At 42.4% G+C, this 16147-nt stretch overlaps 1 protein-coding gene across 1 annotated transcript; it reads right to left on the reverse strand.

The window, feature by feature from the left end:
• Positions 1–1595: 1595 nt before the first annotated feature.
• elp3 (elongator acetyltransferase complex subunit 3) lies at positions 1596–15531 on the reverse strand. The gene is made up of 15 exons (XM_030771836.1): positions 15437–15531; positions 14928–15027; positions 14311–14449; positions 13820–13890; positions 13624–13687; positions 13444–13512; positions 12773–12927; positions 9672–9833; positions 9297–9423; positions 6082–6275; positions 5767–5857; positions 5541–5606; positions 3087–3314; positions 2581–2662; positions 1596–2291 (listed from the first exon to the last, which is right to left on the reverse strand). Exons 1-15 carry the CDS (start codon positions 15456–15458, stop codon positions 2215–2217), a joined length of 1647 nt encoding a protein of 548 aa, XP_030627696.1. The 5' UTR covers positions 15459–15531; the 3' UTR covers positions 1596–2214.
• Between the last annotated feature and the right edge of the window lie 616 nt (positions 15532–16147).

Below are 16147 nucleotides of genomic sequence, written 5' to 3' on the forward strand. Positions count from 1 at the left end.
CACATCGCACTGTATGTACTGTATCTATGCATTATAAATATCATTAAACCCCACATTCATCAGCTGAAATATTTGCTCTGTGTGTTGACTCAATCTAATTCAAAATTCAAACATAGTTAAAATATTTGCTGTATAGAGGATAGCCAGGTTGATCACAGTCTCCCTTCATACTTCAGTGGCAGCATTCCACAAATTTAGCCCCGGAGCAGTGGAGCCCCTGTTGCTTTTCGCCCTCACAGTCAGTGGAAGCTCCTATAAACAAAACCATGAGCTGGTTTGTCTTAATGGAGGTCAGTAACCATGAGCGAAAGATCAAGAATAATGACTTTTAAGAGAAAGCGTGAGTTAAAAAGGCCAACAAGGGTTTTATAACCTTATGGCCTGTACCTTGGCATAGTATGATGTATAAGAAAGCCTCTTAAATGGATCCCATCTGTGACATTTCCCTCTCCGGGGACAGTTTGCCCTTTTCCACATGCTCCAGTGGTTTGCAAATGAAACACCCAGGCAGCTTCCTTCGACCTCTGCGCCACACAGTCACACTGTCTATAGACCATTCTTCCCACACTCCCTCTCTTTCCGTCCTCCAGATCCTGTTCCATGGAGCGACGGGCGTTACACGGGGTGAGGGTGAGCCTGACTGAGTGGCTCCATGATTCACGATGAGAAACAGTAACCAAATGAATTTAGTCAGTGAAAAAGCAATTATGACGCCTAGCTGCTGAAAAAAAAAGGTCCTTAAAGATCTTATAGCTGATATTGAGTAAGGAGGCTGGTGAGTGAGATGACCCCTGGGACAGCAAGTCGTCTCTCATCACTTTAACGTCGATGTTAGCGTACCGCAAAGTCACGACCAGAAGACTTTGCCAGGAAATTACGGGGCCAACCCTGGTTTAATAATCTTGTTTCTACGAGGGAGGGTGCCAAGCGGTGGGAGAAACGGCAAAACTGCCGTGACTGGGGAGGGGGGGGGGGGGGGGGGGGCTGCTTTTCCGCTTTATTGGGAGCCATTTTTTCAAACGACAAAGCTCTTACAGTGGAAGCCTGACTGAACTCATCTCAAACTCAGCTTTTAAGGGTGGTCAGTCATCATTTGTTTGACACCTCGACTCACGGCTCCCGAGATGGAGATATAATTGGGTATTGCGATGTCAAATGAAGCAGTAAAACCTATCAGGAGACAAATCATGAGATCTCCCCACAAAGACGAGAGCCTTTGCCATCTCAGTAGCCATTTGATGGAAAGCGGTGGGATTATAACACTGATGAGGGGCTTGAACGTAACGTGAAGAGGGGTGGGGGGGGGGGGGGGGGGGACATAGGCAATAGCAGCTTGTATGATTTTCACATTTTGATCTTGACAAAAAACTGATAATGCTGAGTTTTCATTTAAAGTTTTGCTTTTTTTTTGGCCTCTCCCAGTAAAAAACTTTCAGTGATGGACGCATTACATCATCGTAGCGCCCGACCAAATCTCCCGACACTACACTGGATGATTTTCCCATTTACACTGATGTGAAATCTCTTTATTGAAAGATAAATTTTATTTCTTTAACAAAAACCAAGTGAATAACCAGCTGAATACATTTCTTTGACTGCCAAATATGAAGCATTAAAAAAAAGCAATTAATCCATCTTCTAAACTCACAAAGAGCCGTGTAACTGGAAAACACGTAGGATTAACCAGGATTTCAGATGCTGGTTATATAACCATTGTACCTCCCTCACCTCGTTCTACACTTTGAAAACGAGGGCCCCAGGCTTTCCACGCTCATAACAAAAACATATATTTAAATTAAATTATTTCTGCTAGTTGTTTGCGGCTCAATTCAAAGACGACGGCTTCTCAGAGCACTCTCCTGAAGAATCATTTCACTCTTCCCTGGGAAATGAGCGAAACTGGGCAGGTTGAGGGGGGGGGGGGACTGTTTCCTTACACTGTATGTTGTCCATCCCAGAAACCCAATCTTCATGCCAGCTCTTTATATTGGTATGTAGAATGTAAATGTCCTTTTAAAGTCCTGTATTATTCGGCAATGCCTCTACGGTGTTGTGTTTACGGAAAAAATGATCTGTACCTGTCTATAAGCAAAAAACCCTCATCACCTTTATTTACAGGTGAATGAACATGTCTTTATGGTGCACTATGTATAACAGAGGACATTAGTTCTTCCTTTTCCCGGACTCCGTTTCCAGAGAAGTCATCTAACGCAGTCATTCAAGGCGTTTCACCATATACGGCCCTTCCAGTTCGTAGCCCATTTTTCTGTAGTAATTTCTCGTTCCCACACCTGAGATACAGAGATAGACACTGATCAGTGCAACTGTATGCCTGTAATCAACTAACACAACACTACTGGTATTTTTAATGCTGGGGGAATCGATTTCTGTTTAATGCTGGTCACTGGTATCATAATGGCATGCAAACACTGTCCCTTTTCCATTGTGGTTATCTCTGTCCTGCACCTGACAGACTTTTTTTTTTTTTTTAGGTTCTGTCTGGGAGAGAGGTGATTCCACCAAACAGTGGAAGGTTTTTTTTTTTTTTCCTATGATGTGTATTGAGTGTGTTTGTGATACCTGAGATAACGGCCAGTTTGCCTGAGCCATGCTCATCTCTGGCTATCCTCTCTGCCTCCTCCATCAACATCATTCCAAAGCCCTGTGAAAAGACATGAATGAATAGGAGAGAGAGAGAGAGAGAGAGAGAGAAAGGAAGGAGAACGCAAGAAAGAAAGAAGGAGGGAAAGAAAGAAAGACAGAAAGAAAGAAAGAAAGAAAGAAAGAAAAAGAAAGAAAGAAAGTCATTATTTTGGTAAGAGTGATAGACGTCATCAGCCAAAGAAATTAAATGTCTACCAAAGACATGAGTATTTTCATTCACTGAAATGAAATGGTCACTCTGCCCTCTTCGCTGTCTACATCAGACCATCTGAGGTATTACAAACTCCTACGACGGAGCTTCTCCTGGGGGTGACAGATGGCAAACGCCTGGGTGAAAGGCTTAATAACTATATCTCTAGTCTGAAATTGGATCTGATCTCATGATTTGCCATCTGAAAGATTAACTCTTGCTCTTGCGCTACCTGGTGCTGGAACTTGCTGGGGTCTCGGCTGCTGACTGGAACCACGCTGCCGTAGACATGGAGCTCACGTACGATGGACACGCCTCCCTTCAGCTCCGGTCGGAAAGACTCCGGTGAACAACGGCGGAGTCGGAGCAGACCAATCAAAATGTCCTGCTCCGGGTCCTCATAAGACAGGAAGGTCTCCCAGCCCCCATTGGCCACATAGTCCCTACGGATCAGCTCAACCTACACACACACACACACACACACCTCAGCACAAAGAACTGACTGAACTTGAATGGCTGAAAAGAAACAAATTCAAACTTTTGGAGTGGCTTAGTCAAAGTCCAGACCTAAATCCAAGAGAGATGCTGTGATAGGACCTTAACAAATGGTTCATGCACAAAATCCTATCAATGTTTAAAGCGTTTCTGTAAGGAAGAGTAGGCTACAATTCCTCCAGAACGACGTGAAAGACTGAGACTGAATTATATCACGTTTTTGGTTGTGGTCATCGTAGCTAAAAGTGGCACATCCAGTTATTAAATGTAAGAGGGCAATTACTTCTTCACACAGGGGAAAATCTGTTTGTTAAATAAATGAAATTATAATTTTAAAAATGTACTATTTGTTCACTCAGGTTCCATTTAACTAACTCTAGATTCTGTCTAAAGATCTGAAAACATCTTGTGTGAGAAATACAGTTCCGTTCATAAGTTTACATACCCTGGCAGAATTTGTAAGATGTGTACTATTCTTTGTGTGAGTGATCAGGCAAAACACATTTCTTTTATTTTTGGTGGGACTCACATTAAACTATGAGGCATCACAGAATAGTACAATCATTAAACAAAAAAAGAAAGCAATAAAAGAAAATAATGAGATGGTCCCCATTCAAAAGTCTTAATCCTGTGTATTGCCCCATTTAGCATCAATGATGGCTTGCAGTCTTTTGTGATAGTTGTGGACGACGCCCTTTATTTTCTCTGGTGGTAAAGCTGCCAGTTCTTCTTGGCAAAACCCCTGCAGGTTTCATTAATCCTTACGTTGTCTTGCATGAACTGTACGGTTGAGATCTACCCAAAGTGGCTCAATCATATTGAGGTCAGGAGACTGTGATGGTCACTCCAGAACCTTCACTTTTTCTCTGCTGTAGCCACTGAGGGGTCGACTTGGCCTTGTGTTCTGGACCACCGTCTTGTTGGAAAGCTTCCGGGCTGATGAATGCAAGGCGTCCTCCAATATTTTCAGGTAACACGCTGCATTGATCTTGCCATCAATTGTGACTAAATTCCCTGTGTCACTGTAGCTCACACCCCCCGAAAACATCAGAGATCCAACTCCATGCTTCACAACAGTGATGGTGTACTTTTTGTCGTAAGCCTCGTTGACTCCTCTCCCAACATAGCGTTTATGGTTCTGACCAAAAAGTTCCACTTTGGTCTCATCACTCCAAAGGACTCCAAAGTTCCAGAAGTTCTGAGGCTTGTCTAGGTGCTGTTTGGCATATTGTAAGTGGGCTGTTTTGTGGCGTTGGCGTGGTAACAGCTTTTTTCTAGCAACTCAACCGTGCAGCCCGTTTTTGTTCAAGTACCTCTTTATTGTGCATCTTCAGACGGCCACACCACTTTTTTTGCAGAGAAGCCTGCAGTTCAGCTGAAGCTGCTTGTAGGTTTTTCTTTGCATCCCGACCAATTCTCCTGGCAGTTGTTGCTGAAATCTTTGTTGGTCTAGCTGACCGTGGCTTGGTATCAACAGAGTCCCTAATTTTCCACTTCTTTATCAGAATGATTGGCATTTTCAAATCTTTTTTTTTTATCCTTTTCCTGACTTATTAAGTTCAACTACCTTTTCTCGCAGGTCCTTTGGCAATACTTATGCTTTTCCCTTGGCTCAGTATCCAGCAAAGTCAGTGCAGCCCTGGCTGAAATGTGCACGGGTCTCTCAAGAGCTAAGAAACCTATTGGCTATTTACACACAGACACTAATTACAATCAAACAAGGCACAGCTGTGGAAATTTACCCTTAATAGCCATTTAAACCTGTGTGTGTCAACTTGTGTGTATATTATCAGGCAAAACATTCAAGGGTATGTAAACTTTTGATCAGGGCCATTTGGGTGATCTCAGTTATCATTATGATTTCAAAAGGGCACACATAATTATGCGATAACAAACGGCTTCACCTGACCACTATCCCTACATAAAAGAAAAGTTTTCTGCATGATCAGTCATATTTTCCAAAAAATGGCCAATATTTCACAAATTCTGCCAGGGGGTGTGTAAATTTATGAGCACAACCGTATACAATACTAGTGGAAATCAGGAAGGGGGACAAATACATTTTCACAGTATTGTCACTGATGAATGGCTCAGCTACACCCACAGAGAATAAATAATGTGTAAACCTCATCAACATCGATCTAATTATCAGAGAAAAAGTATCAACCCTGCAAAAGCCTGGTATGGTTACCTGGTATGGTCGCACTTTGTGATGGATCTCCTGGATGCCAACTTCTCTAGTTCTCACATCCCGACACTGCAGGAGAAAGTAAGTCATAGTGTTATTATCACATGCATTATTATGCATTATTAAGATTATTATATGCATTTCAAACTTAAGTTCGAAGCCCTCCCCCTCCCTATCCCGTCCCTGAAAAAAAAAGAGAAGCTTTTAGACTTGAGGTTTCTAATATTACCTCAGTTCCCATGTCCTTCATCCTGGCCAACGCCAGCTCTCTCAGGTTGCCATGCTCCACTCCGGAGCTCACCAGCGGCATGGGGATATCCCTGACGAGAGAGCACATGTCACCGAGCTGAAAACACAATCCTTTTCAACAACTCTCGAGGTTGATACTGGCATTTAGTATTAAATAATACATTAATACATTAAAGCTTCTGTATTTTCTTGAATATTTTCCAATCCATGAGATCTCTTGAAGACCAAACAAGAACTGCCCAGTCTACAGCTAATACCGACTGAACCAGACCTGCGGGACGGAAGTACCTCTTACCTCTGAACACGGTAAACACGAGTCCAGGGAGGAACCAGGGCCAATATACGGGCCACCAGATCCACCAGGGCGCTGGGGGAGTAGCTCTTGTACCGACCCGTCTTCCACAGTTCATATAGGCCTGTGCCTCGGATCACCAGAGTGGGGTAGAGCTTCAGCCCATCTGGCCGGAACGCAGGATTCTCAAAAAACTCCTATTGAGAGAAAGAGAGAGAGACAGAGAAAGAGAGTGAGAGAGCGCGGACTGATCAGCTCCACTCGGGTTACCCCCCCCCCCCCCCCCCCCCTTACATTGATTATGCCATTTGAGACGAGTTGAACATCATTCAAAAACGAAGCAACACTCAATATGTTACAAATAATGATGCATCAGTTTGTTTTGTTTTAACACTTACAGTACAGCCACTCAGTCAAATAGAAATCTATAAAAAAATCAGCGCGTGACTTCTGTAACTCATTTATTGCTCTTGATGGTGTGATTAGAAAAGAGTGTCGCGTCAGGGTGCAAAAATTAATTTCATCCCCCTTGTCACTCTGGAAGCTTCAGACATTACGCAACGACACTAACGCAAAACCATTACAATCAACGTGACATTGTCAAATTGCGTTTCACTGGTAATGTTCTCCGCCATGTTTCTGAAACACTTCTAACTAATTAGATTGGACAACTGCTGCCTCACGCAAAACTTACTCTCAAAGCAGTAAAAAAAAACCCAAGTTAACAAGTTATCTGACTAAACAAATAAACAACAGGGTGCATTTATGGGGTAACTTAAATGACTCAGAGGTGCGAAGCACATTCTCATCCTCCTTCGGAGCCACGTCTTGACGTTTTTTTTCCCCCCTTTCTTTTTTCCTTTTTTTTTTAAAGTTGTTGAGTTTTTTGGGGGGTGAGGGGAGGGAGCCTGCACACAGTCAGATAAGTGAAAAGTGAAGGCTGGAAGCGTCTGTAATGGGATTCCATTATCGCTCCGTTTCGCTACCTCCTTCCCTGTGCATGTCTCGAGATAGCAGCGACAGGTCCCTCTCTCCTCAGGTATGTGGGGGAGGAGTAAAGAAAGAGGAGGCGAGTCAGAAGAAGAAAAAAAAAAAAAAAAAAGAAAAAAAAAAAAAGAGGGAGATAAACAGACAGAGTGTTCTCGGTGACGGAAGCGCGGGCGGAGCCGCTTTGACAGTCGCCCCCGAGAGCGTAGTTGACGGCGACAGAGCTTCTACGAGCGACAGGGTTAGAGACCACCCGGGCTCGGCCATTAATCTGCCCGATTCACACCCTGACAGACGGCACCTCCTACGGGAACGCTATCAGAGACATATCTTAATGAGTGGCGCTTAGCTAAAGCTCAGGTCGGACGCAGTCTAGCACAAGAACCAGATCATAATGGACATGAGCGGTGATGTGGGAGAGGTATCCAGATATGACCATAAATATAAATGAGGAGAAATAAAAAAAAAAAGAATTTGTTGGTGACCAGAAGCGTTGATGCATTTTGAGTGAAGTGACAGGCTGGTGCTTGGAGCCGACTGCTCCCTGACTGGGAGAGGACTGTACATAAAAGGAGAAGATGGATTTGGAGTAGTGAGAGACATAATCTCAAACGCACAACATCTCCAATGAACAATGAAAGTCAATGAAAGCCTTGTTGCTGACTCTATTGATTCTGATCCATGTCACTTGTGATTGTAGCTGTATCTGCCAAATTGCAGCGCCTAATGCTTACAAAACAATCAAATGATTACAAAACAACCAAACGTATGAAATCATATCAAACTCCTCATATTCAGTCGATTCCACTGCCCTTTAGTGGAACGTGTCTTACAGATCATACGCTACCACGTGAAATAATAATGTCGTTCTCTCTTAATATTCTATTCAGCCTATTTTCTAGCATGACTGTTTGAGGCATAAACAATCATAAACGCTGAAATCTTTAAAATTCCAGCGGCTCGGCCCTGACAGCGTGCACTTAAGAAATGACACGGACCTACCAGCCCCTCGTAAGAATTCAGTCGCACCTTGAATAGGCTTGACAGCGGAGTCACATATTGAATTGCTTTGCCTAGGTAATGAAGCCCACAATAAAAACGGTTCTATTCATTTCAGATAATGGACCCCCCCACCCCCACATAATGCAGGGAAATGCGTCACAGCTGGACACTGACAGAGGCCATAAAAGGCTAACTCAGGATCACACGCCACCCGCTACTTCATTTACATTCGATTGCCATACATGCTGCTTAGCAATTAGGCGCTCCCGTGCTTAAAGTGCTGGAATTTTCCAAATTGCGGATAGACTGGTGTTAAATTATCGTCTTAGACGGAGGGCTAATGCGCATTGCCAGGCAGCTACTCTACAGGTAATGCTGAGATCTGAGGAATCCATAAAAAAAAAAAAAAAAAAAAAAAGGAAAAAGTTTCCATTTCTTTTACTCAGAGTTCTTGCTAAAATAAAGGCCTCTGTTGAAATATACACACTTTATGATACGTTTAAATGTTATTTGCTTTTAAGTATCTGACAAGAGGCACAACACGCTACGCGGTTTTTCTTCTTTCTCATTATACATCAAAGCTTTAAGTTGTTTGAGTGGTTTACACTGACGCAGGTATCTCTTCACAAAGACTTCATTTGCATTTTAGGAGCTTTTGGAACGAGGGCAACTGAAAGTTGGAAGCAACAAACATTTCAGAGTTTGACTTTGCATAATCCTTAAAACTGAAAACGTAACTGAACCTGTTCCCAAAAATATTCCTTTGAGTATCATCAGTCCTAATATGTCAAATAAACTCATTTCAACTATATGTAGTTCACTCACTAAAATGTCTGTTAAATCAGCAAGACACTGAAAATATTGAAAATCATTGGACAGTAAAATCTACTTCCGTGTCTGACGGGTTGGGTATAATCTTTCATTGCCTCATTTCCATTTCCATTTAAAAAGTAATATACCAATTGATTGACTTGTCAATCACTCGACAGGAACTTATTTTAAGTGATTTGCGTAAGGAAAGTCATTTGGAACATGAACCAATCATCTGTCAAAATTATGATTGACATTACAATGTATCAAATTTTTTTTTTGGCCTGACTTCATATTTCCACTTGGCCATTAGGTCTAAAGGAGCAGATTTCTCAGGCCAGCATGGTCAGTCACAGGCTTTTAGTGTGTCTGCTGAGAGTCTGGATGGGAAACCAAGTGAAAACTCACTCTCTACTTACTATAAACTGCTCTATGTCTCTCTCCATTCCCACGTTGGGCAGATCAGGCATCATGTGAGCTACCACTTTGAAGCCGGCATCTTTGGCCAGATGGAAGGACTCACACACAGCTCGCACCGTGTGTCCCCTGCAGACCACAAACACACGCGTGCACACACACACACACACACACACACACACACACACACACGCTTAATCACACAAACTGACAGAAAACGCCATTTTAAAGCTACGAAAAAATAAAATCATAAAAAAAAAAAACAGGACAGAAATCTGAACCATCTCTCTTTTCCCGATATCATCTTCATGTGGTGTCTGTATAGTCTTTCCTGTACGGCTGAAACGGGTCATGAATTTAACCCTTTCCTCCCCCACCTGTTGGTGTCGCGGGCCACGTCCTCGTACACACTCTGCACTCCGATCTCCAGACGAGTGCAGCCATACGCCAGCATGTCGCTGAGGTGGCGCTTTAAGCAGTAATCCGGTCTGGTCTCGATGGTGATGCCCACACATTTAGTGTTACTGCGTTCTGAGTACCTGCAGAGAGAAATGCCAGGTATGATTGACGATGCCCACGCAACTCTCAATCCACTGATACAATCACAAACGCAATCATGAACTAAAAGGTAAAGAGCAATTATATTTAGAAAAAAGAACAAAAAAAAACACCGAACGTCCAAGGAACGCGTCACCACTCTCTCAGTGGAACAAAACGGAGTGTGAGACATCGATAAAGGCCACTAAGTCTATACGGACTAACCATCGACGACTATATTTATTTCTATGCCTAGACTACAAGGCTTTTTCACTCTACTTATAGGCTCTCTCACACATTACACAATGAAGACAAGGAGAATATTTGGAAGTAAAGAATCAAATCATTTTAAGAGTTTAAAGCAACCTATTTGCTGGTTCTGTTTACTATATGCCTAATTGCAAAATTAAATTTGATAAAAAAAAAAAGTAGATCAGTAGAACTCAAACTATCCACATATTTTTTACTAGCTCCACATCATTTTTTTTCTAGAAAAAGCAAATACATGAAGACTGTTTAGATGTCAGTTGAGTTCATAATGTTCTTTCTTCTTCGTTTCCAGCACAGTGAAGGGCTCATTAAACGCTAAGATCATAGATCTGTGTGTTTACTCATGCACTTTTATGGTTAGTCTTTTCCTCTGTCTCTGTCTTTTGGGAGAATCAAACCAATCAAGCATGTTTATTTTCTACATAACAGCCATTTGATTGGTCCAAGTGCGAAATTGGAAAGGTAAAACAAATTGCATCGTACAGCCTAGTAACCCTAATTGTTCAACATTTAGACATGAATTAGAGAAAGCTCTGCGTTTCTCTCTCTCTCTGTATACGGAGCCCCTTCACAAGTCTCATGAAAACTAAACCTAATAATGAACTCTCTATAGGACTGAATAGGTTGTACCATCGTCTTTTGTTTTTTTTTGGGGGGGGGGGGGGGTCTTTAGTTCTCATTATCTATTTTGGGGTTTTGACTCTTGTCCCACATCAGTAAAAATATGGATTTTTCTTCTGTTACTGCTTATACAGAGGAGACTGAAAAAGTCAAGTGAAACGTCCTTCTCTGTCATTCTCTTCTTCACATACACACTGCAAATTAGAATGGCACACACACACACACACACACACACACACACACAAACTGCCTTGGCAGAGATAAGGCCAGGCCTGAAATCGAACTCTTGCCTCCCACATCTTTTCCCGATTAGCAGCCGGAACAATTATCGTAATCGTGTCATCTTAACAAACCCACCAACAAACTGTGATGGGCCACTAATCCCGAAGACCTGCGCCTCTGCTTGAGCAAACACATACACACACACACACACACACACACACACACACACACACACACACACACGCACGCACGCACGCACGCACGCACGCACTCACTCACTCACGGCCGCCCACACGCGCACACATTCTTATCACAGTCATGGCAAAATAAACTGCCAAACAAAGTGAAAAAAAAACAACAACAGCCTGACCCTGCAGCAACCTCTTAGCATCCCTCAGACATCCTCTCGTCATGTCTCTCTCTCCTTACCGCTCTAACTCTCCCCCAAACTTTTGTCCTCGTAGAAAAGGCAACACTGCAGACTTTTATTTTTTAATTTTTAATTATTTAATTTAAATCATTTATTTTACTCTTATTCTTACGACTAGCGCTCTTATCGCTGAGCTCACCTGTCTCTCTCGTCTCACGCATTTCATTGCACTGCTGACCCTGTGTTGACCTACATATGACAAATAAACCTAAACTTGAACTTGAACTTGTGTCAGCAACAACTGCGTCATGACCTACCCATGATTTCCATGGACACGGAGGGCGTAAAAGTCGCACTGAACTCACACTAACCGGGTTACTTCTCTGTAGCTACTGGAACTCAGTTGTTTCAATCAGGATGTAAGGACTACATCTCTGTACCTTTAGGCAATACTGAAAATGAACATCATCCGTCTAAAAAAATACGTCATTTCATGCAACTTTAGCAGCTGACCTGGGTTCAGTTTTACTGTAGCAAGTAAGGTTGGAAAAGGAACTGCTGCGCTAATACGGAGTTGAAAAATGATAGCGGTCGTTAAGGCTGATAAACAACTTCGGTCAACCTTAAGTGCATCCTAAATGAGATAAATAGCATGATTAAACACAGCGACCTACCAGTAACCACTGTTCTAAGAGCTAAAGCTAAAATGGGCCTCTGTATTCTTTTAGCTGTGAGGGGAGGTTCCAAAGGGTTCTCTTAGTTTTACTACCATGGCTTATCCACACTTGATAGGGATGTATGTGCACCTGCAGTGTGATTCAGGCCTGTATCAAAGCCAATGCAGCTGTTCTTATGGTAAAAGGCCTGCCAGAAATAAACCCTTAATCTTCACCACTGTCAAAGGCTGCTTCCAGTTTCTTTATCGAGTCCCTGATTTGGAGACTGATCATGGTCTGGTTCTGTAGCTGTCCTGTTAACAGCTTTAAAACTGGGTTGGGGTTGGAAGAACTGTTCCTAAATCAGTTGTTAAGAGAGTAACCAGACTACGAGCCAACGCAGCTGCTGTTGTGGAGAAGGACTGACCAAAATTATACCTATTAGTCTCCGTTGAGTCATGTTTTATGTGAAAATTTGACCCTTTCGCTCTCCGGGGGGGTTGGTTTTGGATATGTGCGAAGCATTTTTGGACCGGATATGCTGATAGTTTTGTCGTGGTTAAGACTGGGCAGACTAGAGGTTGTCAGTAACTGTGACACTCAGGGCCAGCAGCCCACACACGAAAGACCATGTATCCCCAAAGAATGATTTACCAGTGAACAGAATAAAGGAAGGGAACACAGCACCATCTTGTGGTCTGGCTGTTCCCTGAGTCGTGGAATTATAACCAGCGATATCACAGCGGCAGACTGACAAAGTTGCATTATTGTTTCAAATGTTCCAGTGATGTAATCAGAGTACCTGACAGCTTCTCCCACGTTATTGGAGGTGTGTCCCGACAACGCATCGTGAAGGTTCCGGATGAAGTAGTCTCTGTACTCTTCAGGTAGAGCCATGAAGGTTCCGCCCATCACAATGAACTCTACTTTATCCACGCTGTGTCCCAGCTGCTTCAGCTAGACAGAGAACATAATCTTTCAGGTCAACTTTATCTGATTTACATTTCCAAGATATGATTCTACTTTAACTTAACATTGTCTGTTTCCTTCATTGAAGATTGCCTGTTCCTTTTACTTACCATTGTCGGTTCCTCACACATTATTTTCCTTTTGGGTAGCAAGGATTTAGCACCTTGTCGTATAACTGTAACTCTACGTTAAGCCTAACTGTACCAACAGCAAGTTATTACCTATATTATAGGACATGTAATTACAGGATATGTTTTTATTTATTTATTTTTTTTAGATTATCTTAATATTCACATACAGATAAACACTGTTATGGATCAAGTAGTGGCTTGAGCTTTGGGCTCAAAGGAAATGTTTTATAATACTACGTAAGCTATCTAAATTCTATGCAACGCAACATGGGTTTGTAATGGCTCTGCCTCCACAATTTTGAATTCTGCAGCAGAGTCAATGTCAGTTAACCCCAGATGTGCCTAAGGTGCTGGGCTACGCAGCAGAACTTACCTGTTCCACCCTGTGTCGAGTCTGGAGGTAAGGATCATAGCGTGCTCTGATGGCCCTCATTGACGTAGGCTAGAGCAGACAGCAATGAAAAGGTTAGATAAGAGTAACAGATACGCTTTTGACTGATGATTAATCTACTGTGTTACGCATAGAATAAATACAAAATTATGTTATGATTACCTCATAGCCTGTGTAAGACTGTGTAGAATATTCAAAATCAGAGTCAGGACCACCTGGACAATAACTGTTTTGGTATGAACAAAGAGAACAAACAGAGTAGGCTTCAGCGTACAGCGGTTCATGAACAACAAATTCTTTTCATCAGCGTAATCTGTCTAAATCCTTTAGCCCTGAGCTAACACAGAGCTACACTCACACGCAGATGTTCCCAGTGAAACTAATGTGTGGGCATCGATGGGGCTTGCACATGACAGCAACAACAGCAATCTGTAAACAAAAACAACAACAACAACAAAAAAACAAACATAAAACAATTGTTTCTAGAGAGATCTAGAATAGTTTCTAGAGCAGGGGTGGGCAAATCCGGTCCTGGAGGGCCATAGTCCTGCTGTTTTTCTTGTCAACCGACTAAATACAGTCTCTGATTGGCTGAAGAGCATGCACACCTGTTTTCAAAGTGAAAATCAACAGGTAGCTAAGAGGTGAAAACAAAAACCGGCAGGACACCGGCCCTCCAGGACCGGATTTGCCCACCCCTGTTCTAGAGAGATCTCAGTGTTCACATATTCCTCTAGAGCTGGGACCTTCAGCGTTCTTATATTTCATTAAAGCGGTGTCACAAAATGTGTGGTACTTCTGTGCCAGCTAATCAACCCTATAGCCTGAGAGTGAGGATGGCACGGTTACCCCGCTGGCAGTGCGGATGGGCTTGGCTTTCAGCTTGGGCACCAGGGCTCGTCGGTACTGAGGTGGCACAGCGGCAATAATGTCCACCAAGCGTGGCTGTGCCGACAGGCCGTATTTCGCAGACGTCTTTGTCTTCACTCTGGGAAAATAAAAGGCCAGTGATTTATCTCTGGTAAATCTACTATCCGCTAAACAGTGGAACAGAACCTCCCGCACTGTAACGGAGACTTCAGTAAACGTTTCCACCCTGCCTGAGAAACGTGCATTTTAGATCATCTGAGCAGTTTGACCTGTCCCACTCTAATTTAACGGCCGCAAGCCTCTGTACCACAAATCAGAGCAAAGTGAGGAACTGAAACCAGCCCAATGTTTCAGGCACTGGAAACGGTACGTTCAAGTGCTTTGATTTATTGAGATGGTCATCAAAGGAAGACAACCAAAAAATGGCATTGGAACCCTGCCCCACTAATCAAGTGATCAAAATGTAATTTGACGCATTGGAATGCATTATTAGTACTTCAAATAAGTTTAAGAGTGAACATCTGGACTCTGGTCTCTAAATGGCCACTCGGACAAAGTTAAGTCTTCTTTTGTTGAAAAAAACAATGTGAACTCACTTGTTGAGGTTGATGTCTTTCCCCTCTTCATGTGCTTCCACTAGTTGCTTGATGACATCTGCTATTGTCATCATCATCAACTCTGCCCGACTCAAGTCACCTGATGGAGGGAGTAGAGACACAAATTGACACAACAAGCCCAGAGAGAGTCTCGAAGAACTGGTCTAAAACCAGCTTCATCTTCCCCGCCTGTAATCTTCAATAGGTAAAGTAATGGACAGGGCCCTGGTATTTACAAGTTCTGCCCACACCATGTATCACACTGTAGAAAACAGCTCTGATTGTAACATACTGAGGCGCAGAGCAGAACTATGACTATTAACAAGATCACTGCAAAATGGCAATCCACCCCAATTCCTTCACGATGACACTTGATTTGTATGCTAAAGCACACAGACACAATCAAAATTATGTCTAGTTGGCCAGTATCTCTGCTTGGGCTACCTGTTAGCTGCATAGCTATAAAGAAACACAACCTAATATTTTTAGTATAACGATAAACGACTTACTTTTCTTTTTAGGCTTTCCCATATCTGTAAAGTTATTAAAAAAAGACAAATTTAAAGAATGTTAACTGAAATAAAGTCACAAATGTATAACATTGAAGACTGTGCGTGTTACGAAGGTAAACATGCTTCCTCAGACCGTACGTCGATTAGCGATGTCGCAAACACTGACCAAAATGTGCAACGAAATTTTACAGTCGATGTAGAAACACAGCATAGAGAATTAGTTCCATGCAAGTTAAAGTGTTTCTACACACTAAGCTGTTTTAAAACGCCCCATTTTTCTTAGGTCGGCTGTGTATGTTTGACATTATCAAAGTTAATGTATATAAATAAACACACGTGACTTGGGCCGCTTACAGAATGCGCATATTATCATTAGTGATAGGACAGACTGGGTACATATGCTGCGGTTCAGGACCATAAAAGTTATGTACATTATAGAAACAGTCGTATGAATGTCTGTTGTCTTTTCTGGTCACATAAGATGAATTTCGTTCCTGTCACATATCTGTTCCATGTAAATACCTTATCATTGAAATAAACCGGTACGAATTCCTATTCTGTTTAACAGACCTATTTGTTTATTTATAATAAATGTCCTTCCAGTTGAGTTAAGCTTCTCCATTCTCGCAATTATTATAAATCTAAGCTGGACATCAGCCGCTATTTGATACGCTGACAATGTATATTTTAGATTCAAACTACTGCGTC

Source organism: Chanos chanos, chromosome 4 (genome assembly GCF_902362185.1).
Source record: "Chanos chanos chromosome 4, fChaCha1.1, whole genome shotgun sequence".
Classification (NCBI taxonomy): domain Eukaryota; kingdom Metazoa; phylum Chordata; class Actinopteri; order Gonorynchiformes; family Chanidae; genus Chanos; species Chanos chanos.

What these genes read in the sequence shown, in the direction of transcription:
- elp3 (XM_030771836.1), bottom strand. Translation starts at nt 15,458, where the DNA reads ATGGGAAAGCCTAAAAAGAAAA. An exon ending in CTCGACACAGGGTGGAACAG is followed by an intron (nt 12,928 to 13,443) that starts GTAAGTTCTGCT and finishes TTCTCTGTCTAG; the next exon opens with CTGAAGCAGCTGGGACACAG. An exon ending in ACAAAGTGCGACCATACCAG is followed by an intron (nt 3,315 to 5,540) that starts GTAACCATACCA and finishes GTGTGTGTGTAG; the next exon opens with GTTGAGCTGATCCGTAGGGA.